This window comes from Cupressus sempervirens, chromosome 9 (genome assembly GCF_028749045.1).
Source record: "Cupressus sempervirens isolate cs-2001-9-10 chromosome 9, ASM2874904v1, whole genome shotgun sequence".
In the NCBI taxonomy this organism is placed as follows: Eukaryota; Viridiplantae; Streptophyta; class Pinopsida; order Cupressales; family Cupressaceae; genus Cupressus; species Cupressus sempervirens.
This window is the reverse complement of record NC_143126.1, coordinates 388,837,139-388,862,830: the sequence shown is the minus strand read 5'-3', so window position 1 is coordinate 388,862,830 and position 25,692 is coordinate 388,837,139. Positions and strand designations below refer to the sequence as shown.

Here is a 25,692-nt window from a genome sequence, read left to right as displayed (position 1 = left end):
TTTAATTTCCGATTCAAACTAAAACAAAAACATTATTTCTGCCAAAATGATACAATGTTGTTATCTTAATGAGCCTATACTGTACCACATAAAGAACTAAAAAAACTCAATTAAAATTAAATCATAATGGAAACAAACTAAAAACTGATATTCTATACTACTGAAAAACTGAATAACGAAAGTGTTATATAGTTGGAATCTTCAGCCTGAATCTAGAATAAAACAGAGCACTTGTTCTACAAGGCAAGACTATCCAAAGGTGAAAAATGCAGTTGTTTTTCCAGATTACCTCCTAAACCAGCCCTGAGAGAAATATCTGCGAGTCTGTGTCTGTGAGCCAAGCATATATGTCGGGGAATCATGTGTGTTTGTGCATGTTTGCATATGTATATGTATTTGTATGTGTAAGTTTTTGTGCCTTTGTGAATAAGAGGATTTATTACATCATGCTCAGATTATAGCTATCGATGCACACTTGTTGGTCAAGCATTACAGCTACCACCCAATTTGTATTTTTAAAAGTACCCCTTGGTTGAAGCAATGTAGTAACCAAAGCATTGAAAAAATTACATGGTCTTAGAGCACAAAGATATATCGATATAAATAATTGGATAAAGTTGTGGAGTTGGCTGAGAGTGTATTCTGGAAAACCATGGCTGAACCATGAGAAACACTCGTTATTTTTTTTGTTTTTCTGGATGATACATTATCTATAAAATCTCTTGGATTTTGTGTTCCATTTGAAACATGTACAAGTTTCGAACAGGTAATTCCAAACTAAATAAACATAATCTTTATGCTTTTTCTCCTGCCAAATGTTTTACCAAAATAGATTTACTCTTACAGGATGTCTATCTTCTTTGGACAGCACTTTCAAAAATGTCCTTTATTTAGTCAAATATTATGCATACAATTGTTGTAAAGAGTTCTTTTATTTAAGAATTTGAAGTTGTGGGGTCACATTATAAATGCTTTTTAATAATGATTCAACACTGGTATATCACTACATAATTTGGAGATTTCTGATCACATTATAAATATTTTTTTATTTATCATCAAAACTGAAATATAACTACTATTGGTTCTTGGGTACTTCTCAACTATGGGAAGTACTTAGTTCTTTGTTCTAAGGCACTATTCCTTGCTTTTGGTTTTCTTGCTTTGCTCTTTCCCCGGACACTGTTTGGTGCTCCCGCTGCTGGCTGTGGCTCTGTTGAACTCTTCGGTCCCTTAGGATCCATTTGTGGGTTTTTGTTGGAAAATAATAAATTTATCTCGTCTTATCTTGGTGTTCCCAATTCATTTTGATTTTTTGGAATTGTAAATTAGATTACTGTTAGCCGCATAAGGACCAGAATTTAAAAATTTGCAGAAATGGATCATCTCCAGTCATATACACATAGTAGCAAAAATTATTTCTCTAATTCTGCATGATTGAACTGTGATAAGAAAGAAAATAGAGTTCAAATATTCTTGAACTAGGTCAATTTGGTACAGTGAGGTTCAAATTAGTTCAAGCTCGAAGCATAAGGTTCAGTGGTTCAGGGGTAATGGTTCAAAAATGCAGAATACAAGTGCAAAAACTTGAGTCCAAATTGCTCTAAACCAGTGGGTTAATCAATTCAATGCCTTTGACAATAGAAAGAGCACCGGGTTTGGCAATGATTCAGAGCGTCAATAGTTTAACGAGCTCCAACGGACATTCTCTAAGTAGTGTGTCATGTAAATGAAATCACCCTATAGCAAATCAATAGAAGTCTTATCACCGAGAGCTTTTGAGAGTTAGCTCATGAAGTACGAGAATGGAACATAGTATCTCAGACAAATGAATCCTTTGTCATGAAAATATCATCAAATTAATGAAATAATCAAACCGATCTGCAGGTTGGCTCTGTCAAGCTCATTTTTTGATCCATCCCGATATGAGAGCTGTCATTTTTGTTAAGTATCAGGTCTGCACAAATTCTATGATGGTCAAGGTTAGCAATCGGGCCATCCATTTTGTATTTTCTGCAGGAAAAGATTCTATGGAAGCAACAAGTCATGGCATCAAACATAGGCATCAGTTCATGAGATTCAGAGCATAATCCAAACCCGATAGCCAATGACGAGAAGGCATGATCTATTCTGGTAATATTGATTGTGGGTGGCATTTTTTTATTTTCACTTGATGACCGACCTGCATAACCTATGGTTGATTCCATGTGAGAGTCAAATACCTGAAGGAGCAAAGGAATGTGTTATACCCGATCACTTTGAGGAAGATGCTTCATCATAACATGGGTTAGATTCCTAGTGTCAACAACCCAGATTGTGTCTTATTGCCAACAGGCGGTATTGAACGAGATCATGAATAAGTGACAATGCCTTCCCAAAGTGATGAAGTATATACTCAAATTAGCAGTCTAAATAACTGATAAAGACCTAATACATTGTGGTTCATTGTAGGAGCGATTAGGGTGCATGCTAAATGTTTGACGGAATGACTAGCTAGAAAAAGAGTTATTGAGGCCATGTGTAGAAGATTCTTCCATCAAATTTATTAGTAAAATGGTACACGTGCAAACCAGGACGCAACTTGGTGCTTTCCACCCTCTCCTTGCATTGGGTTTGACATGGTTCAAAAAAGAGATGACATTATTGAGAGTCTCACAACATCTCAAGGATTGCGCGTTTATGATTTGAACCACTTTAACTGAAAAGATTAGGAATGTGAGTCACAAACTCAAAATGTATGAGAATGAGCAACTGCAAGTGTTCCAAAACAAAGATCACCATCGATCCATAGGGATGAATGAGCACTGGGTTTGGCAATGAATTAGAGCATCAATAGTTTATTGAGCTCCAACAGACATGCTCTAAGTAGTGTGTTATGTAAATGAAATCACCCTGAATGCAAAGAAAGAAACATGGGCTTTGTCTTATCAGTATAATGTTCCAAAGAATCCCAAATCGTCGAAGAATCTGATTCTCTCAAAATGTCCCCACAGACATATCATGCAAACCAAACTATGATGTGTTACTTAAATAATATAGTTCATCATAGTGGTCTCATAAGCATCGTGATATATGTTTGATCGCAATTTAATATAAAGGTCAACGATGTTTGCAAACAACATGTCGACCAGAGAAGCAAAGGGATACAAAAAGCCAACTTTCCCCATCTTGGATGACTAGAAAACAAGATTTAAGTTGCAAGCGGAAGTGAATAATGCAAATAATATCAATTCAATGACTTCTTGCGACATAGTGTACTAAGATGAAGCTTGATGAGTGCACAAAACCACAAATAAAAGAATATCGAACATCATCAAAAGAGGAACATGAAACCAATTTAAAAAGCTGAGGTAAAAAGCTCCCATCATAGCTTGGTACATGTGTGTCCTATTCAAGAAATTAGCACACCCAGATGTTGTTTAAGGGACACTTGGCGTCATTGAAATATATTGTGAGAGTTATTCCAAATAAACTCAGCACAGTTGGGGTTGAACCTGTTAGATCCAATGTGGGATACACCTTCATGCAAAGAGGAAGGTTAGTTGGCTAGAACATGGCAACATAATGTTGCTAGAACAGTATAAGGGTGTGATCTTTTTGTTTTGATAATACTTCTTGATTCATATGATTTGCATCAATAGCATACAAGTGGTAGTTTCTTACTAAAACACCTTATTTCCACATAACTCAAAAAATTGTATAAAATAAATCATTTCCCCATGTCAATCGTAGATATCCTTTAATAAGTTTGGTTAAAATTGTTATGAATCAATCTAAAAGGTATGGAAATAAAGTGACTCTCTCACGAGAGAAAGTTAGGGAAGTAGTCATAAATTTTATACAAAAATTTTACGAAGCGTCCAAGTCTCAAGAATCAGTTATTCAAAGTTAAAGAGATAACCCGAAGAGACAAATCTTATAAAAACATAGAAAAGAAAGGGACGTTCTTTTTCTTTCACAAGGTCTGTGCATTGTAAGAAATAAAGATGATCTTCTCATTTCTTAAGTAGATAAGAGAACATATTTCTTTTCGAGGAGCTGTAATATATAATTTGTTTTTATATGCTGAATTAATGAAAGAAGTATTGTTGAGGCTTTGAGTTCATCATTATCTTTTTCAAATTTCATCAGGATTTGTCTCATAGGGGTCATTTTCAGGATTACATTTATTCTTCTAGATATATGCATGTATTAAATTCTAGAACTTTGTCTTTCAGAGTTTAATCATCTCTAGAAAGAATCTATGTTCCTTGATTTATTTAGTTATCAAATAGGGATGTGAGTGAAGCAGGTTTTACATCAATTTTTCTTGTTCATTTGATTTCTTTAAAAAAATCTCCTCACATCTACATCATGGCTATGAGAAAATGTTAGTACCTTTGATGCTTTTTGGTGAAAAGCATACTATTGATATAAGTTATAACATTCATTGCACATCTGATCAGGGAGCTACACCCTAATAAATTCAGAGTAAGGTTATCAGTTCAATGGTAACCTATCCAACTATTAGCAACGATTGCACTTCACTCTGGGCGTTAGGAGTCATTTCGTATTAATTTGTCTGAAGTGTGAATCTGTTTACTAGCAATTACATTGGAATCATTGTAATAATGTGTACCTTTGATCAAATCAAAAATCTTAAAAAATAATAAATCTTCATATATTAATGTGCTTATACTTTTGCAGCTCTTTTGGAGGACCTTCCAAAACAATGTGGTAGCTTTTTAGTTTACTTTTTTAAAGATAAGTTGAAATGAAACTATTAGATAAGCCTCTATCCAAATTACGAGGGTCTCATGTCCCCACTTCTAGGCCAGTAAATTTTGTTGTGTCGTTAGCTCATTTTTCCTTGGTCTCATGGGCTAACTAGGTTTTCACTAGGATCAAATCAAGTTTTAGCCTAGGCAGCTAAGTTTGTTTCGGTGGGGTTTCCAGCACTTACTATTTTTAGTAAGTCAACAGGCTCGCCATTTTTGGTACTTCAATGTTGGACTAGGAGAATCTAATCGAGACCATTCCATTTGGCTATCACATATGCATATCCGAGTCCATATGATCAATGATTTTAATCCCTGAACATTTGGATAATACTTTAAAACATAAGCTTATATTATTAATGTCGCTTTAATATATGAGTACTTCACGTCCTTAAGTGGGAAAAAGTATTATTTTTAAAAAGAAATAAAGAAAAAAATGGAAAGATGAACGGTCACCAGGTTGGATTTAAAAGAGGAAAGAGGGCGTAATTTTCAGACTAGGTTTTTTTTAATGGATTTTATTCTCTCTTGGAGAGTTTTGGAAAGCTTCAGCTTTCAGCAAGTGAGAGGACGAAAACTCTCAATCTTGGGACAATGAACAAAAACCCATTATCAGTTTGAGCATTGCGCAAGTGTTTCACGTCTCGAGACCAATCCCGGAACGAACCATGTTACGTATAGAGTCTCGATAAGAAAAGGGGCTGGCTTATTCTATTATTGCCCTACTGTACAAGCCCAATTCTACCTCTCCATGTACTGGAGGGGCCTATGGTGCTTCAGGTTCATATTCCTAATATTCAATCTTCTGTAAATTCTATGACTACGATTGGATTATGTAGTTGATTTATTGAAAAATTCAATGCGATATTATACCTAAATAAAAAAAATTGTTGGAGATTAATTGTAGTATCATTTCTAAAGCTTCATTTTATCTAGTTATTTTATGGAATTTTGTTGGTTAAATCAGAAACGCATTGCATCAAATTTATTGATTAAAATTTCTAAGATTTTGTTGACAAATTTAAGGCAAATATCTAGTTATGGATATCATAGTGAGGAACCCCCTACAAGACTTAAACTACCATCTACAATAAGATATTGCAATGGGACATTAGAAAATTTCTAGCCAAACTAATAAAATATTAAAAGTGACTTAATTGGAAGCTTAATGCAAACTAACAAAAAGTCAATTTAATATTGATGTTTACCGTACATGGTAAACGGATATTTATCGCATTAAGAGACTAGAATAAAACACAGAACAAGATATTTTATTCATATAAGCAAATATGCAATCAAGAGTACCATGATGATTCATAATTCCATTCGAACGATGTACATATATCTCCTGAAGGGGTGACTCAACCGTCACGCACCCTTTCGGACACTAACTAATCCCATCAGCTACAATATAGTTTTTACCGACATCATCCCCCCAAAATGAAAAGTCATCTACGGACGACAAAATAGAGACAACTAAACTACTTGCATCAAGACTCAAAACAAGCTAAGAAGAAGAGGGGTGCGTCGCTGGTAGGGCTAGTGGAGTAGACATCCTCTATGCACATAGCTCGCTCAGTTGTGCCAGCATCTCATACACCTGCTGCATCTGGGCGTCCAAATCCACCTTGGCCTGCATCTAAAGCTCTAGCGCTCTCTTCATCATCACAGCGATTTTCGGAGCTCCACCTCCTTTGCATCTAACTCCCTCTTCGCATCCCCCAATTGAGATACAAAAGTTGCCTTCTCTGACTCCCTCTCAACAATGAGTGCTACCCACTCAATCTCCCAAGCTGACTATTGTGCGGCCAACCTGGCTTCTACTACAGCTAATCTGGTAGCTCTCTCCTCCCGAGCCCTCACTACTGCTACCTGATCTGCCTCACTCCTTCATAAAGCATAGTAAGCCTCCCAATATACTTATACTACCTCTCATGTCAGGTTCTCAATTCTGCTACAAGCTCATTAGCAATCCACTCCGACCACATCTCAGAGGTCTCTATATTCGGCCATCCCCATGCCTCAAAACATATTGAGAAGGCCATTGGACAACCAACCTGCATGAATGACAAAACCTTCTCTAACTCTTGCACCACTGCCCCCAAAGCATGTCTCTTTGCTGAAATTACTACTTGGCGACCTCGAGTTGCCACATTTGCTAAGTAGGTCTTGACATCCTCCTCCCCTATACCTATCGAAATGGTGTGGGGTGCTCTGTGGCCATCGCTGCCTCTAGTGCTTCTAACATCCTCTCCGCAATAGTCCTGTCGAAGGTGGGAATGGTGGCTAAACTACAACGGTAGGTTGACCCTCCTCTGGTAGGGTTGGAGGATCCATCACTTGAGGTACTTCTCTCATAGGTGATATAGGGGCAGATGTTGGTGTTACTTGTCTAATGCTAAATCTCCTACCCAAGTACCTACTCAAGTCCTGCTCGCTTAAGTTCTACACACTCAAGTTTTGTGTTGCAGTACCCTCTCTGTGGCTAGTAATGCATTCTCTATCGTGACCACTACATCAGATCCCACTACCTCTAGTCTGACTTGTGGTGTCCCCGAACTCTAAGGAACCTCCTATGTTGGTAACTCCATCACCTCCTCTAGCAAGGCTATCGTCAGTGATGGATGGGACTCTGTCTTAATAGTAGTCATGGACTCCGAAATGGTCAGGGTCGCTATAGCTGACTCAGTCGCTACTGTGAAAGGGGTCATCACTACTGGTTGTTTGAGCTGTCCAATTCCTAGAATGTGTGCACTATGTGTATCCATGGGAACCAAATGTGTTGTCGCCAAAAGTGTAGGTCGCAGGAATAGCAATGGTGTTTTCATAATAACTTCCACCTCTTCCTCCTCACCGTCAGTCCTACTATCATTAGAAGATGTTTCCTTTCAACCACTATCTGTATCTCCTAAATCCTGTTTGAGCTGTCCAATTCCTGGAATGTGTGCACTATGTGTACCCATGGGAACCAAATGTGTTGTCACCAAAAGTGTAGGTCGCAGGAATAGCAATGGTGTTTTCATAATAACTTCCACCTCTTCCTCCTCACCGTCAATCCTACTATCATGAGAAGATGTCTCCTTTCAACCACTATCTGTATCTCTTACATCCTATCTAGGTCGCTTATGCCCGACCGTGGCCTTTTGGCCGCCAAGTGTGTCTAAGTGTCTCCACTGCATAATAGGGGGCTCACTTGGCACAAGCGGGCCAGGCTTGACCTCCAGCCTGTCGAGAGGAATCATTTGTGTTGCCGCATCCAGGAATAGTCCAATCGTGTAGTGAGGCATGTAGAATGGCTTGTGCTGAAGTGTCATGAACTTGTACATTTTTTTTGCCAGTAGTGCGGCCTAGTCGTACGCTCTCCCGTTCAGGATCCCATTCATCGTCGCTACCTATAGAAATGAGATATCAGATGCACGGCTTGATCCTATAGCTGACTCTTCACCAGGTCAATAAGGCAACACCAATGCCCTTCCTAGATGTTGGACTTCTTTAGTCCTCTGCCCTTCAAAGTGTTCATCAAAGCTTCTTTTTCTAATTGCAACAGGTCACCACATACCAGCTGTATCAATTGTGCCTTTACCTCTTGATTTAACTTCTTTAGCCTGTTATTAATTTTCTTGCCTCATTGTGCATGACTGGATATTCCAAATACCCACGTGAAATTCGGTGCCCTGAATGAGATTAAAAAGTCACGCCCAAGATAGGCAAGCGAACTAGTTCTCGAGAACCAATCGTAGGTCTCTATCATTGTGTGCAAAAAGCCTTCGTAATCCCAAATGCAAAACACTAACATTTGTATCGCCCATTCTACCTACGCCTTTTGGATGCTATTCTTCACCAGATGGTCCTCGGGTGTATCCTACCACTTTTTCTTGCATTCGGCTCCATTCAAACCTTTGAAAGAAATATTTTGTGGTGTGACGTGAGCTAGTGCAGCCGTCGATTGTGTTGTTTGTTTGCCCTTCTTTTTATTTGTGCCTCTTGCAACACAAACACCTGAGTGCAGGTCTTCACAATTCGATTCATCTTCGTGCTGGAATTTGAATCTTTGTCTAACTTCTTCTTCCAAGCTCTCTTCCCAGTTGACTACATAACTGTCTCTTCCTTTGTCTTGTTGTGTGGAGAAAACAGTTAGTTCAGTTGCTTCTCTTCAGAATAGCACCTAAAAACTCCTCCATACAACTTATTCTAAAAAGCTCTTGCTACCATTCGTACAGCATTCATACAGCTCCTGAGAGATAACCCCACTGAAGTTTATTGCTAGTGCACGGTGCCTACTGCTCCTCCAAGTCTGTGTCTTCTCCCTTCAATGCTCTTGTACGGCTACGGCTAAGCGTGTTCATGCTCCTTTTGGCTATACAGCTAGATATCTTCTCCTCCCAACTGTACGATGTTACCTTATAATCTAGTCAAGGAGAAGTAATGATCAATTTTATAAATGAAGCGGGATTCTGTATGGTATGTGGTGTCCAATTGCTATTGTATGGTCCGTACAGTGCTTGAGACCCATTTCCACTTTTGCTTAACTCGTAGTCATATGGTCTTAACTTGTGACAGACCAATCCCCAAACTGCACAGTGTTATTTATCTCTACTTTGGTCGTACGGTGATAGCACCCCCTTCAAATAAAATTGGTCGTATGATACACGCCATGTCTTCTTCCCCTCGAATGAAACTGTACCATACGGTGTTGAAGACTTATAATAGGTCAGTGGCAAGTCCATACGCTTTCTCTGACTTCTATGTTTCCCTCAGGTTGTACACTACCAATCCTTTGCTTTACTGTACAGATCCATATGATGCCTCCCTATATTCTATCTTGGTCATACGGTGATAGTGTTCTCTATGTTTCTACTGTTATACTCTTATGTATGCCCATACCGTACGGTATGTCTAATTGGTTCTGACCTTTATTTCCATCCGTAAAGTAAATTGTTATGCATTATTGGTGGTTGTGGCCATACAGTTCTTCCTTATTTGCTCCCAAGGCCATATGGTGATACCCTCATGTTATCTCTTGGTCTTCCTCTCTTCTACCATACGATGTACAGTCTTTCTATTATGTCGTGTGGTGTCTATCCTTGGTCGTACGGTGGGTGTTTGAATCTCCTAATTTTGGTTTAAAGGGTTGTACAAACTCTAGGGTTCCTACTATATGGTATGTTCTTAATCGTATGATTATGTGGTAATTTCCAGTTTTATGGTTTCTTTCTTTCTGCCTTGGTGTCTCCAATTTGGCCTTATCATTGTTCTACTAATATGAATTTAATAATCTTTTACATATACTCCTTCGTCTTGTTCTCATTTTGCACATATTTATTATAATTATCTATATTTATTTATTTTTTATTATTATGTATATATATTACTACTTATTATTACATATTTATACTGCCTCTGAGTTGTTCATCCAGGTCTCATTCTCTCCCCGGACCTTGTTCCTTTCATGGTAAAGTTTTAGCTTTGAAACATTTACCAAATCAGTCAATTCCTTCCTGTCTAGCGTCCATAGTTTTATTGCTCCATTATCTCCCACTTCAAGAAATCTTGAATGGCCCGACCCACTTCACCTTAAATTTGCTAGGTTTGATTTCACTACGCCCATTATATTTTAATACCAATTGACCTAGTTGGAACCTATTTAATTTTAAGTACTTGTCGTGCCACACCTTGTGTCTGCACTACAAAATTTCGGTGGCCCATTGTACTTGTGGTCGTCGTTCATCTTATTCAGGTTATACAAGCTTTCCCTAAGACTTTCTCTGTCTCCTAATTTATTTTCAATCGCTATTTGTAAACTCGATACCATGAACTCTGTCAATACCACGGCCTCCTGACCATACATTAACTGAAACAGAGTGTGTCCCACGGTAACTTTGTAGAATGTACGGTATGCCCATAATGTCGATGGTAATTTTTCCTCCCTATCTTCCACCTTCAATTGAGCAAGACTTGTAAATTACCACAACCAAAATTTTATTCGTCAATTATGTTTGTCCATTTGCTCTCGTGTAGTACAGGCTTGACAAGGAATGATAGATTTTGAATTCTGTGGTGAGTAGCCAGGTGACATGGTTGACAAAATGTCCACCACGATAGCTTGTCAACTGTATCAGGATTACGTACCTCATAATGATCTACTCGTAGATAAATCTTGTTGTTCTTAGTGCAGAGTTCTCTCGTAGGGCTCACGCTTCTACTCACTTTGTAAGGTACTCAGTTACTACTACAATGCATCTGCATCTCCGAGCTTTGCTTACCTTCAATGGCTACACAAAGTCTAGGCCCCACCGTTCGAATAGTTCCTGTGCTTGTGAGGGGTTCAGACACATAAAATCCTTTTTTAGTGGCTTCCCTGCTCTCTAGCATGTATCACATGCAATGACCTAGCAAATTCTAATCTAAAGCTTCTGTAGCTTTGTCATCATAAGCACACAAAACATATAGCTGCCACAACATATTATCTTCTATATGGATTTGCCAAAAATTTCCTTTGTAACATAACTCATAAAACCACAATTCATCTTGCCTTAGAAAACAGTGATCCTTCAATGCCTTAAGTTCATCCGTAGTCTTAGTTTTAATTTGCCTATCTTTTGCCAGAGTGACAGCACTGGTATATTGTTCATTGGAATCCTTGGCGTCCTTACATACATCCATATTTTGAAGAAAACACTCAGAATTTCGCCCCTGTCAATCATCAAAACTAATTCCTGCCTTGGGTCCGCATGAAAAGGTGCATCCACTCACTGCATCTCGATCTGTATTTAGGATCATGATTGCTATGACAAGATATAGCAGCCGTTGTATAATCAAGGAGTTGATTTTGCACAACTAAACCATTTCTTAGGCCTGAAAAATGTAAATATTCTGCAACTAATTCAAACTGATATAATACCTTGTAAGTGCTGGAGATTGTCTTGATCAATTTCAGATTGAATATTGGTCCTTTATTAGATAATAGTTCTGCAATAATATGTATATCCTGCTATTCGAATGAGGCAGAGAATGCTAAAGGAACAGACTTCTTTATACTTGTATGTCCTTTATCCACATCCCTATCTCATATATATAAGGCACCAAAGAGTCATGTCCTAAGAAAGGGCATAAATCTTCCTAGGTCGGCCCTACACAAACCAAAGAATATGTTTGCACAGATCGGCGTCTCAAATAAACAATTTACTTAGTACATGTAGTAACAAAAAATATGTCAATTAGAACATTAACAAATGCTCCAAGACGGACGCCGATTAGGTAAATATCATAAGGTATATAATAGGTTAAATCCTTTACAAAGGATATCAATGCTTTGCTAGATCTGTACGATCAGCAGTCCAGATGATTATGTTATCAGAGTTATTTTAGGATTAACAAAAAAAGCACCGGTTTCCTTTTTAACAGTTTTGCCTTCCTCTTTGAGGTTTTTGCTTTCTGTCCTATGTCCTTCCATGCCATCTCCCTTGCCTTCAAAGCCACATCATCTTCCACATCCTTCTCCCACATCTGCACTTCCTGCTTCCATTCCATTTCATTCATCTTGATCCCTTAAGATATCTACCTGGAGTTTTCCAACCAAATTGCTCTATTCCTTACCTCAGTGGGTCCTTTATCATCTTGGTAGAAAAATAAACATAGGAAAACACAGCTGACTACTCAACATATTCAGCAGAGAACTGCTAAACTTAGGCTCAAGGTGTTTGAATGAAGACCCTAATCTTTGCAAAATATGAAGGCTCCTTCAGGCTCATTTGTTGCAAACACGGTTTTTATATTGGATTTCATTTTCTCTCTTGGAGAGTATTGGAAAGCTTCATCTTTGAGCAGGTGAGAGGATGGAAACCCCCAAACTTCAGACAAGGAACAAAGGCCCATTGTTGGTTGGACATTTTGTGAAGGTGTTTAACGTAGTGCTTCAAGTTCATATTGCTAATATCCAATCTTACTATAATTTTTGTGAGTACAATGGGATTATGTAGTTGTTTTGCTGAGAAATTAAATACAATATTATTTCTAAAAAATTAATTAATTGCAGTATCATTTCTAAAGCTTCACTTTATCTGGTTATTTTATGGGGTGTTTTTTATTAAATCTGAAATGCATTACATTAAAGTTATTGTTTAAAATTTTGGAGATTTTGTGGAGAAATTTTGCGCAAATATCTGGTTAACGATATTACATAGAGGAACCTCCTTACAAGACCTAAAGTACCACCATAAACAATAAGATATTGTAATGCCACCTTTTTGAGATATTAAAAAATTGTAAGCCAAACTAATAAAACATTAAAAGTGACTTAATTGGAAGCTTAATGCAAACTATTAAAAGTTAATTTAATATTGAAAAAGAGAAAAGGTGGCAAAAGGGGTAGAACACTGAAGACAAAAAGATGAAGCTGAAAGGTCACTTCTTCGGAAAAAAAGATGCCTTGATTGATTTCAACCATGCTTGGATTCAATTTGGGTTTCAATTTTCTCTTGGAGAAACTTGGGAAGCTTTTAGCTTTCTTTGTAGAATCTTGATGACAGAAACCTTCAAGCTTATAGGTGGATTGGACGCAAACCCTATTCATTTGTCTGTGGTGAATTAGCAACAAAGTTTAGATATGGAATCAAACGTTCATTTTCTAGTTTTCCAAACCGACTTTTGATATTGTATTTAAGATTGGATTTTGTGATTGTTATTGTATTGTTGAATATTATAATGCAATAACTTTTTGAGTACTTTAATCTGAAGATATTTTGGTATTTTTTCTCAGTTTTAGTATGCGACTATTGCATGTCATTATTGTTTATAATGTGTTAAATTTGAGAAATCGGGCAAAGATAGCCAATTGGGATATTATAGTGATATCAAAATTGGTTTTTCCAGCCAATTTTTAGGGTTTTATGAGAATCACTAATAGAGAGTTCATAATTGCAATACTTGGTTGAGACTATCGGAGAATTGATTTAAAGATTCATAGAAGTTGCACAAGAGGGAATATAATTACACTGAAAGATCAAATACATAAAAATAATGCATATTTTGATGATAAAGTCTGATATCTTGAGGAGAAATATCATGCCCACTGTTACTTTTATGCCTAGAGGAAATCCTATTATTTATTATATTTTTAGTTGGGCACAATGGCAGTGCAGAAGGGAACGTCCAGAATCGATAAGTTTTGGTTGTGAGTTGCAGGGAAAGGACGAACCGATAGCTGCTTGAGTGTTCTTCTTGTTTGTTTTGAAAGATTACTTACTAAATTATGAGTGAGATTTCAAATGGTTGAATGGGATCAAAAGGAACCGATAGCTGAAATTGAGCGCTCTTCTTTTAAGGAGATTAGGATAATACAAGCCAAATTAATCAAATATTAAAAAATGGCTTAATTGGGAGCTTAATGCAAACTATTAAAAGTCGATTTAATACTGAAAAGGGGAAAAGGTGACAAAAGAGGAAGAAGATGAAAGACAAAAAGAGGAAGCTGAAGAGTCATTGCTTGGGCAATAAAAGAGGACTTGATTCATTTCAGCCATGCTTGGATTCAGTTAGGGTCTCAGTTTTCTCTTGGAGAAACTTGGGAAGCATTTAGCTTTCTTTGCAGAATCCTTACGATGGAAACCTTCAAGCTTCTAGGCAGATTGGACATAAACCAAGTTCATCAGCTTTGGTGTATTCACAACAAAGTTCACATGTAGAGTTACGGGTTCATTTTCAAGTCTTCCAATCTAACTATTAATACTGTATTTAAGATTCGGTTCAATTAGTTATTGTATTGCTGAATATTATAATGTAATAACTTTCTGGGTATTTTAATCTGAAAATATTCTGGTATTTTTTCCTAGTTTAAATCTGAAACTGTTGCAAGCAATTATAGTTTATAATATCTGTTACATTTGAGAAATTGGGCAAAAAATTCCCATCGGAATATTACAGATATAGACAGAATATATAACTATAAACACTACACAAAATTTCTTCTGAATTTTTCATAAATGAAAATAACTATCTAGCAAATGACTAATAAATTGTCTCCCTTCGTAGATTTTGAGGAATTTGAATGAAAGGAAACTATATAAGCATAAAAATTAACGGAACATTCCTACTAATTACGATAAAAAAAAATCCAAAAGAATCCAAAGGTTAGAACAACAAAATATAATTTCAAGAACTAAATAGCTAGTTTGCACACAAATTAACAACCTAGATGAATAAACAACATCAATATAGCTTGACACATTTAATTTGTTCTAATCAGTTAAATCACAAGCACAAAGATAATGTGCCAAATAATATTTCAGCAATGTAAGTGTACCATCAACCAAAGTTACTGTTACCATGAATGGAGATTGTGACATAAATACATTATAGTGCATTCTTGTGTTACATCCTCTCTATAAACAAATCATCTTTGGGACATATTTGTAAGATACTGCACCCCTTGGCTTTCAAAGGGGAGGAACATCTTCAATTGTTCTTTGGAGCACTTGACCTTTACAAAACTTCTGCAAGTGCTAGGCAGCACCTGTATTCTCCTATCTGGTTCTACTTCAAAACTTAAACATTTACTCTCTATTTTTTAGTCTATGTTCTCAATCATAATTATTTGTCTTCTTGAAGACCCCTCCAGGGATTAGAATGAATCCATCTCCTTCAATTGGAATGATTATTAATATATATTATAATATACTTGACTGGCGGATTCTTGTTGAAGCATCTTTAAATATAGAGAATTCAAAATGAGACCTTAACATGGTTCACAAAAACCAGAGCTCCAAGTGATGAACTAAAGCCAAAATATATACATCTATGAATTGATCTAGGATATCACACTAATCAAAAGGTAAGAAGTCCACATGCCCTGCTCTTTAAAAGTTTAATCAACCACAAAGGCGGCATGCAAGTAATTTTTTGTTCTATTAACTCTATCAATATATGATCGGTGCTGAAAATGCTACCTACACATATCGTACCCCAAAACAAGTCTTACAACACAAGAAGAAAACGCATCTTACTTTAGAGTAACATATGAAAAGATGTAAAAAACAAAGAACCAACAAAATCATATTAAAGTCCATCGATGACAAAAGGTAGGTTGATGATTGATCCAACTCAGTAGTACATCAGATTACAAAAGAAAGTTCTAGGATGAAAGAATTAAAGAAGTAAATTACATTAATGTCCATGTACATTGGACAACCATAGGTAGGTCGATGGAACTCAAGAACAGCTGAGGATTCAAGAAAGGCCCACAAAGGTAAGAACCAAACACAACAGACCGCCAACTTGTGGTCGAGAAGCCAGTTCAAATAGCCAAGTAGCGGGAGCAGGAATGACAGATAGCAAAAGCTGAGTACTGTAGATATAGCCAAGAGAAATTCATAGATCCTATTACCATTTCACCAACATAACACATTGAAACATCTGAGCAACCAGCAAAGAGCACATTACATATCAATTGAATTATCCCGTGCATTTAAAAGTCACCTTATACAAGATGCATTGAGAAGGCTTTCCTCCACCAAAATATGTTACAATTACCAACTCTAAATCCTATATACAGTTCAGAAAACATCTCACAAAACATTTTAACAGCAGCTTCTATTTCATAAAACAAATCTCTTAACAGAGCAATTTTTGGGAAAACTAAACCTTATTTATAGATTCAACAGCTCCACTTGTTGGATGAGATATTTCATTTTGACCTCTTATGATGGTCCCATTCTGAAAATCAAAGAGATTGAGGTTTTACAAAGCTAGCCAAAACATTAGAAAATATAAAAAGGAAGTCCACAGTTAAAATCAAACAAAATCAGACAAAATTCCAAGATTCCATCAATTATTCATGAGTTATTCTTCATAAACCAAATGAGCAGAATAGAACAATTATCTTTCTAGTATAACCAACTGATGCAGACAGATCTTCTCCAGTTCCTATCGTAAAACCCAGAATGCAAGTTTTATCTCAGTAATTCAGATGAACCTCAGAATTCTATAAAATTTCACTGCGAGGGATCTCTACATCCCTTAAAAATGGAGGCAAACATAAAAAGCAAGTAAGAACCACATTTCTTTTGATTGGAATGACTCAGATGAAATAAGTCACTACAATAAAGAGAAAGATATTAGATGGAGAACACAACAAAAACTGGATTCAAATAATATTTCTATGGCATTCACTTGTATTTTAATAAATAAATTAAAAAAAGACGATATTAACTAAGAGTAGAGTCTAATAACCAGAGAGACCTAAGGAACTTTAGCACATGTAATGTTGCCCTTTGGTAATTACTTAATTTCTTAGTTTTATAACCCAAAATTGTGATGCAACTTCTCTATCGATAGTTTGCACATAAGAACCTATCATCTTTTCAAAACATTAAATGTGAACTTTTGTTCATCCATAGTTGGTTTTGATTCTTTGTATTTGGAATACATTTAATTGACCACCATTCCAAATATTTGAGGGATCATAGCTCCGAGCTAATTACTAAATTCCCCTTACATCAATATCTTGGTGGTGAGGATAACCAAATCGTAGAACGTTTAGAGTCTAGACAATCAGGCTCCTATTTTATTGTGCAACATCCATTTGAATCTATCATACATGTGTATTGTAATCTCCTCCAGGAATTACATATTATCTGGCCCATTTCCCTGTTGACTGGGATGTATGAGATACTTTGTCCTTGGCTTGAATTGGCACTAAATTGTCTAATCAATATTATGGTTTTGCCACAACTTTAATGTCAATACGTAAATCTTTCTATGTGTAATGGATCTGGTGTTGATCAGATACTTTGATCTTAATTTAAAGTTGTCATTGACTATTAATTTACATATACATTCCACGACATTCTCAGTTCTGCCTGACAATAAGTCTTTCCTTATTTCCACATCTCTTACTCTTGCTACTGGCCAGCGGACTGATAATGATATATGACTCGTAGATGCCTTCTTCTAATTTGTGTTTCTGTTGTCTCGAGCTACTGAGTTTGACTATGAAATAAATCTCCCTCTTATCATCATTTTTGCAATGTCCTGTCCAGTCTTCTCTCTTTATTGTTCTTTTCCCTATTTATATTTTTTCAGCTTTCCTTCACATGTCTGGTTATACGCTGGTGCTGATAAGAAAGTCTCACCATTCGCTATATTCCAAAAGTATTTCTCTTACCAATATGTCAATAAGAAGATGTATTTGCGCACCCAGTTTTTATCTCATATCTTCCTCCTTATATCATACTAATCAGAAAGTTGTAATAACCCCAGCCTGCCTATAACTTAGACAACTCCAATTTCTTGATAAATTCAGAAGTTTGGCATTTTGTCAATCACTTTGCAATCGTTCACTGTCCTTTTTATTCAGATTGCAGATGATTTCTTGTATGTAGTCTTGATTTGTTTGTGTTTGAGATATAAATGTGTTTTAAAGGAATGCTAGAATGAAATTCTTACACTAACAATTCAAACTTCACTGAACTGCAAATTTATTTAATGCTGCAAGTAATATTGAAAACAAGTACACTACAAATATTCCAAGCACTCTCCAGCTGGTTATATATAATAAATGAGTTGCAGGATATTAATTAAAATTCAATTATTTGCATTAAAGTGAAACTTGGTATATAATTTCCACGCACGTGAAGTGCCAGGAAGGAATTGCTGCGTCCAACGCAGCCTCCAGAAGATTAAAGCAGGGCCTGTAATTCTCACACAAGGCCTGAATATTCAATCGCCAGTTCTGGGGGAAATTCTCAGTCTTTGGAAAATATAGCAGGGCTGGCATAGATGTATGCAGGCCCTAATTTCAAAGGTCACCAGACCTTTATTCACACGCAGGTCCACCAGGAAGTTAAGATGCCACCTGGCAGACAATTAAACACCAAAATGCTGCCTCACTTTGAGAATCGGCAGCCCGCAGAATGCAAACAAACTCTCCTGAACCCAGTCGCAGGTATAATTAAATCAATGGCAGCTTATTATCTTCCTCAGTCACTGTCAATTTCTCCAGCTTCAATAATCTTCTCAGATACAGTCAAATACAGTAGAGAAGTAAAAATAAATCAATCCACCAAAGACCTCTTCCAAGCAACAGGATTTATAGAAATGGAAGATGGAACATTCAGAAGTTTATCCACAATACTTTCAGCTATGGTAACAATGCATAACTCAAAACTCCAAACACTTATAACGCAGTAAGGGCACCAAAATATAACCTCAGAAATGTCAACAAGACAACAACATCAAATAAGATAATCGGCTGCTTTTATCATCAAATGGGCTCGTATTTAAAATCTCCCAATGGAAAAAGTTTCCCAAATGCAACTTCACTTTAGAAGCTTCACCAAGACAACATCGTTTTATAACATTATTACAATAATGAAACTTTAATAACTAGCATTTGCACTAAAAGGAGGTGTAATAGTTAGGCCTATAGTAGAATATCACACTATTTTAATTTCATTTGGTGTTTAAATCCAAAGTTATATCATTGTGTTTAAGGAAAAATTAATAACATCCAGCAAACCTAACTAAGAATTCTTAAAAGTATGTTTTGACCTAAGTATTTTGAGTTTGAAATCTAAAAAGAGCAACCAAGTATTAAACTGCATGGCCATTGTTAGAATTCTAAATTGAACCTAAAATTTAAGCAAATTCCTAGCCTAATATAAAACACATGAACTCTAACTATTCTAACACAATCTATGGTCTACTTTATATTCAACTAACTCTAAATTAAATTCTATTTGAGTCCTATTCCTGATTCTACCCAAATTCAATTGTAATCCTAAAACCCCAAAGTTTATCTTACAATAGTATTTCTGTTCTTGGATTTTTACTTTCTTTTTGCCAAATATTATCAAAACATTTCATGTTGTGATGTCTTTAAATAACATTTCAATATAGACTGTCAATATTTTGATTCTAATAATAATGCTACTCCTAATCTAACTTAACAATGTTGGAAAGGAAGTTGATATTCCTTAGTTAATGTATAGAAGGTTAAAGGGAGGGAAATCCAAGCTTATTCTCATTCCCTTCTCATTCCCTTCTGCTTATCCTTTCTTCTTCTATTTGTTATTTTTATCCTTCTTCTATTGTGTGTTCTTCATCTTCTCCCCCTTCTTCACTGCCTTCTTCTTTTGTTACTTCTCCTTCTTCTTCTCATTTCCCTTCACCCTTCTTCTCCTTGTGCTTCTTTTTATCCTTCCACTTCTTTTCTTCTCCTCCTCTATTTCTTTTTCCCCTTCTTCCTCTTCTCCTTTCTATTATTATTATTATTTTTATTTTTTATTTTTATTATTATTATTATTCTCCTAAAGTGAATAGATTTGATAGATAATTTAATTTATTGATTAGATTGGGGATAGTAATTCACAAAACTGACCATTTATCCCATAGTTCAACTTTTTTACTTATTAATTCTTACTATTTATTTGATCCAACACACTATTATCATCATTCCATAGTTGTTTAATTGATATATATTTAAAATTAAATAAATTGACATATTTTATATTACACTAATATACTATATTAATCTCTATTATAAAATATTGCAATATATTTTTCTATCAATTGCATATATTTGATTAACATACATAATATTTAAAATCTTAATATCTAATTTTATAATTCAATATTAAATTACATAAAAATTTAGTATTTATTATTCTATATTCTTTCTTAACACATCCCATATTTTAATTGTAATTTCTTTTAACTTCATATCTCTTTCAAAACAATATATGTGTGTGTGTGTGTGTGTTTGTGTATTTGGTGACGGCATCTAGCCACTCATTAGGAATTCATTATAGTTTCTTCAAGTTTTGAATTCAGCTTTGCCAAAGAACTCGAAAAAAAAGTAAAGGTAAGAATAATGTTTGAATATGAACGTATTGGTTTATTATTAAGTTCATAATTACATTATATAATAGCTTAAGTAATGTTAAAAAGTCATTAGTCATACAAGGTTTTGGATTGTATATCATATATAAGAACAACAATTCAAAACTACAATTATTTTAATATTGTTCTAGAAAGATGTGCTCTTATGACATATTCACCTAACAAAAAAGTAAACAAAGGTGAAGATAAACTGAATAAAATCATAACTCAAATTCATTTTAAAATTATAACATTTATAAATGCATTCTTAATAAAAATACTATAATCATGAGAAATGAATTCTTGTAAATCACTATTCATAAAACAAAAGGTCAATAAAATTAACTTCACATTTGAATCTTCATAACTATAAATACATTGATATGTTATCATATATTAATACCTAAATTTATCGGAAGTGTCCAAGTATCCTTTACATTATTATACATTTTTAATCTCCAAAATAAAATTATACTTTAATACTTTCATAAACCATTGGTGCTATGAATCTGCCCTCTTATTTTTTATTTTGCTAAATATTTTTATAAATCTTAGACGTGAATATTTAAATGTTATTTGAAGCTTTTAAGATTTTTAGGTTCAACTGTTAAGTTGAAAAGCGAAAGTAGACTGTATTTCCTAAATTCAGTGCTGAATTTCATTTCGGTAACAAAAATAGTTAAAAGAAAATGATTGTTCTCTAATGAATGAATTTGATTTGTTTCCTAATTCTCTCTAATAAGTTTGTAGAATCTGGAAGGGCTTGTTATTCTCTGATTACACGATTTTTCCTTCTCACAGTTTGTGTCCTTCATGGTAAGATTTGGCAATGTCAAACTAATTTCAGCCAAGCAATATGCATTTTGACTGCTTTCAATTCTAAATTACTATTTTTAACAGATTTGCCATAGTTCCCAAAAAACTAACACAAATGCCGGTTATTCCCCAAAAAAGAATTGACACAAACGCCAGCTATTTCCAATTGACATCGAAGGAAATTTGGCTTGTCAGATATCACATTCCTCAAAGAACCACCAGGCTAGAAAGTGTGCCCAGACAAACAACCCCAGAGTATGTCAAAGTACGGCAATAAAAATGACACGTGAGTGAGACTATTTTAATTTCTCCATGAGGATTTCGCGGCCGGAATGCTCTTACCGGGTGAGATATTACAATTTTGAAATCAAAGTTGTATAATAGCTTATCGACTATTTAAATAATAAATAGGAGCCTATGGATCCAAGCTCCACCTGTAACTACCTACTACCATCAAAGTGCTCCAATGTCATCAAATGCTAAATGTAAACTCTAACAAATACACTGAACTACTGAAAATTGAGCCCAATTCTTGCAAAATGGCAGGAAACTGCTTTGACACCACTGTAATAACCCCAGCTTGGCTATAACTTTGACAACTCCAATTTCTTGATAAATTCAGACATTTTGTCAAAAACTTTGCAATTGTTTGTTGTCCTTTGCTTTTCAGATTGAAGATGATTTCTTGTATGTGACCTTGATTTGTTTGTGTTTGTGATATAAATCGATTTTAAAGGAATGCTAGAATGAAATTCTTACATTAACAATTCAAACTTCACTGAACTACAAATTTATTTAATGCTACGAGTAATATTGAAATCAAGTACACTAACAATCTTCCATTCACACTCCAGCAAATTATAAATAATAAATTAGTTGCAAGTTATTAATTAAAATACAATAATTTGCATCAAAGTGAAACCTGGTAGATAAATTCCATATTACGATAATAGATACTCATCTCTTATTAGTTAATGGTAATCTATTGTAAATATTTAGTTAGCTTTAGTTAGCTGTAGCTTTTTTAGCTTTCTTTCTGCTAAAATAGAATGTTTCCTCTATTCTTTAAGATTGTTTCCTAAGGAAACATCGTTCCATTCTTTTGTACATAATAACCTCTCGGTCTCTATTAATAACAAGCAAGTATTTTACTAATTACTTTGTAATATAGTATCAGAGCCAATACTTCAAAAATAAATTAACTTTATAATTTCTTTTGAAATTATTTGCTACAAGATTTTTGAAATTATTTCTAAGGCTTTTTTCTCAACATCTCGTCTAGGGTTTCTATTTGAGTAATTTGTCTGTACAAATCTACTTCATAATTCCTAGTTTCGGCTAGGGTTTGGTAAGTAACTCTGCCAAATTGCGATTTTCATTCCTGCCTCCTAACTGAAAAACTAACTTTTTTTTTTCTAGCTAAGTGACTAGAAAAATCGCATTTTTTGCCTCTAATATCTCTGGTCGCATACTTTGCAAACCACAGGTCTCCAGTGCTGAATGGGCTTCATGTGATTGCAACATCGCGTCGCACGATCTCCTATCTTGTTTTCCTGCAAATACATTTAGCCGCCATTTTATCACAAACCATATATGGTTGTGTTTTATTGCACATCATTTTTTGGTCGTCATTTTTTGGTTTGGCCGCCATTTTCAGACACCAAAGCGAGAAACGACCAGAGACCATCTGCTGTCTACCACAAATCGTCATGACAGATTCCATGCTTCTCAAATTATCTGTGGCTGATGATCAGCCCTCTCAAATTCCATCCAGCAAGACAACTACCAAGATATTGGCACATCTCAAAGGTCTTCATGAGACTTCTAACAAAAGCAAAGCTTTCTTAATGAAGAACACTCTGTTTTCTATTATCATGGATAAGCAAACCACGTTCCAGTCACACCTAAATAGGATTCAAGAAGTTCGTGATCAGTTGCTTGCAATTGGTCGCAAGATGGAGGAAGAGGACATTGTGGTTATCACTCTCCAAAGTTTACCAAAATCCTATAAGCATTTTATCGAGACTCTCAACATCACGTCTTCTAGTGTTGATTTGAAATTCACTAATCTCTACACACTTATTCTTCAACAAGATCGATGGAAACAACAATTCAATACCACCTCCACCTCCACAAAACAAGCCTTTGCTACAAAATCCTTTCAGAAGAATAAAGGCAAGTTTCAACAGTTATTGCCACAAGTTCCAACATCAGATGGCTCCCGGAAGAAGAAGATTCAATGCAGCTATTATCACAAGTTTGATCACATGAAGGTTGTTAGAAACGCTTAGCTACACAATCTAAGCAATCAGGTTCGCAACCCAAAGCAAACAGTGCAGAGCATACTAAGCAGACGGAATCTCTCTTTTACACCTTCATGGCTAAAAGACCTACAAATCATGTGAAGTCATCTGCCTAGTACATTGATTCAGGTGCCTCTGGTCATTTCACTCACCGCAAAGACTGGTTTACTAAGTACCATCCTTATTCAGACTCTCTTATTTTAGGTGGCGGAGAAGAGTACATTGTTGTCATTCAAATTCAGTCTGCTGGGAGGAATCTCATTTTCCTCAATGTGTACTACGTTCCAAGGAGGGAACTAAATCTACTTTCAATCAGTCAACTACTGCGACATTCTCCACAGTTCGATGTCACCTTCAGTTCACATTTCACATCAATGTACCATCACTGATAGGGCAACTCGATCTATTGTTGCAGTAGGTCTTGAGGATCACGGGCTTTTTTCGACTTACTGATTCTGGTAATTCTCGGGACTTAGCTATGGCTGCTCGAAGGTCTTCTGTTAGTACACTTTGGCATCAACGATATGGGCACTTAAATGTGCATTATCTCTTACAACTTGCTCGGGAAGAGCTTGTTCTTGGATTGCCAGAGATTCAAACTCAATAGCTTGGAGTTTGTGATGCATGCAAGGCTGGGAAGCAACACTCCACACCTTTCACTAGTGGTGATTCATGGTGAGCTTCCCAGAAACTTCAACTTGTTCATGCTGATATCTGTGGCCCTATGGCCACTAATTTTGTTCTTGGGTCCAAGTATTTTCTATTGTTTGTTGATGATTTCAGTAGAAAAATGTAGGTGTATTTCCTTAAAAAAGAAATCAGATGCATTTCATGTATTTTAGAAGTTTAAACCTTTAGTTGAAAAAGTGTATTTCTCTAGCTTCTTGGATACTCATGGCATCAAACGCTAGTTAACTATACCCCACACACCACAACAGAATAGTGTAGTTGAACATTGGAACAAAACACTCACCAAGATGGCTCGATCCATGCTCGAACACGGACATGTTCTGAAGAAGTTCTGGGTAGAAGCAGTCAACACTAAAGTTTATCTTTTGAAACGGCCACCCAAAGTGGCGATCAAAGGTAAAACTCTAGAAGGGCCTGGTCAAGTTGCAAGCCAAGAATAAGCCACTTGATGGTTTTTGGCTCCCTTGCTTTTGTTTGGATCCCTAATGCGTCACACACCAAGTTGGATGCCAAGAGTCAAAAACTCATGCTTGATGGATATAGTAGTCTTCACAAAGCCTACCGCCTGATCAATGTTGAGACATCTCGTCTCATCTACAGTCGCGATGTAGTCTTTGATGAGCAAGGAGGACCTTTCATTCATGTTTCTCCTATTCCTAATAATGATTTTGGAGTTAGGCTTCCATTAGGTCCATCTGATGGGAGGGATCCAGTAACTCCTATAGCTCCAATTATACCAGTGATCCCTATACAGACACCTCCAACTTCTACTATAGGATCACCTCGATTTGTAGATACTTCACTTGAGTTTGATGCTAATTCTTCTAACGAAGAATCTGATCACCAAGCATCTCCTGATACTAATGTTGGTCGGTCTCCTCTCCGGCCTAAGTGGTGGGCTAAGACACTTGCTAATCTTCGTGATAATGAGCTCATTGATGGGAGAACTACTCGAAAAAAGAGAAAACCTACAAAGTCTATTAACTTTGCTCTCATGGCCAACATTCATAGTGTGTTTGAACCTCAAACATACTCCGAGGCTGAAGGAATTACAAAGTGGGAACAAGCCATGACATTTGAACAGTAGAGCCTACTGAAGAATAAACCTGGGTCCTTTCTGATATTCCACCAGGGAAGAAACCCATTGACTGCAAATGGGTTTACAAAATCAAATACAAATCAAATGGTAATTTGGATAAGTACAAAGCTCGTTTAGTTGCGAAGGGTTTTTCTCAGCGTCAAGGCATTGATTATGA

At 35.8% G+C, this 25,692-nt stretch overlaps 1 protein-coding gene across 4 annotated transcripts in view; it reads right to left on the bottom strand.

The window, feature by feature from the left end:
• Window positions 1-25,692, bottom strand: part of MEE18 (maternal effect embryo arrest 18) — a 366,229-nt gene that overhangs the window by 227,277 nt on the left and 113,260 nt on the right. For 3 of the 4 annotated variants that reach the window (XM_089800288.1, XM_089800291.1, XM_089800290.1), the window contains exon 7: window positions 16,392-16,463. The exons of the other annotated variant lie outside the window; for it this stretch is intronic. In XM_089800288.1, coding sequence (XP_089656414.1) covers window positions 16,392-16,463 — 72 coding nt within the window. The remainder of the gene's footprint in view (window positions 1-16,391; window positions 16,464-25,692) is intronic. 4 annotated transcript variants of the gene reach the window in all.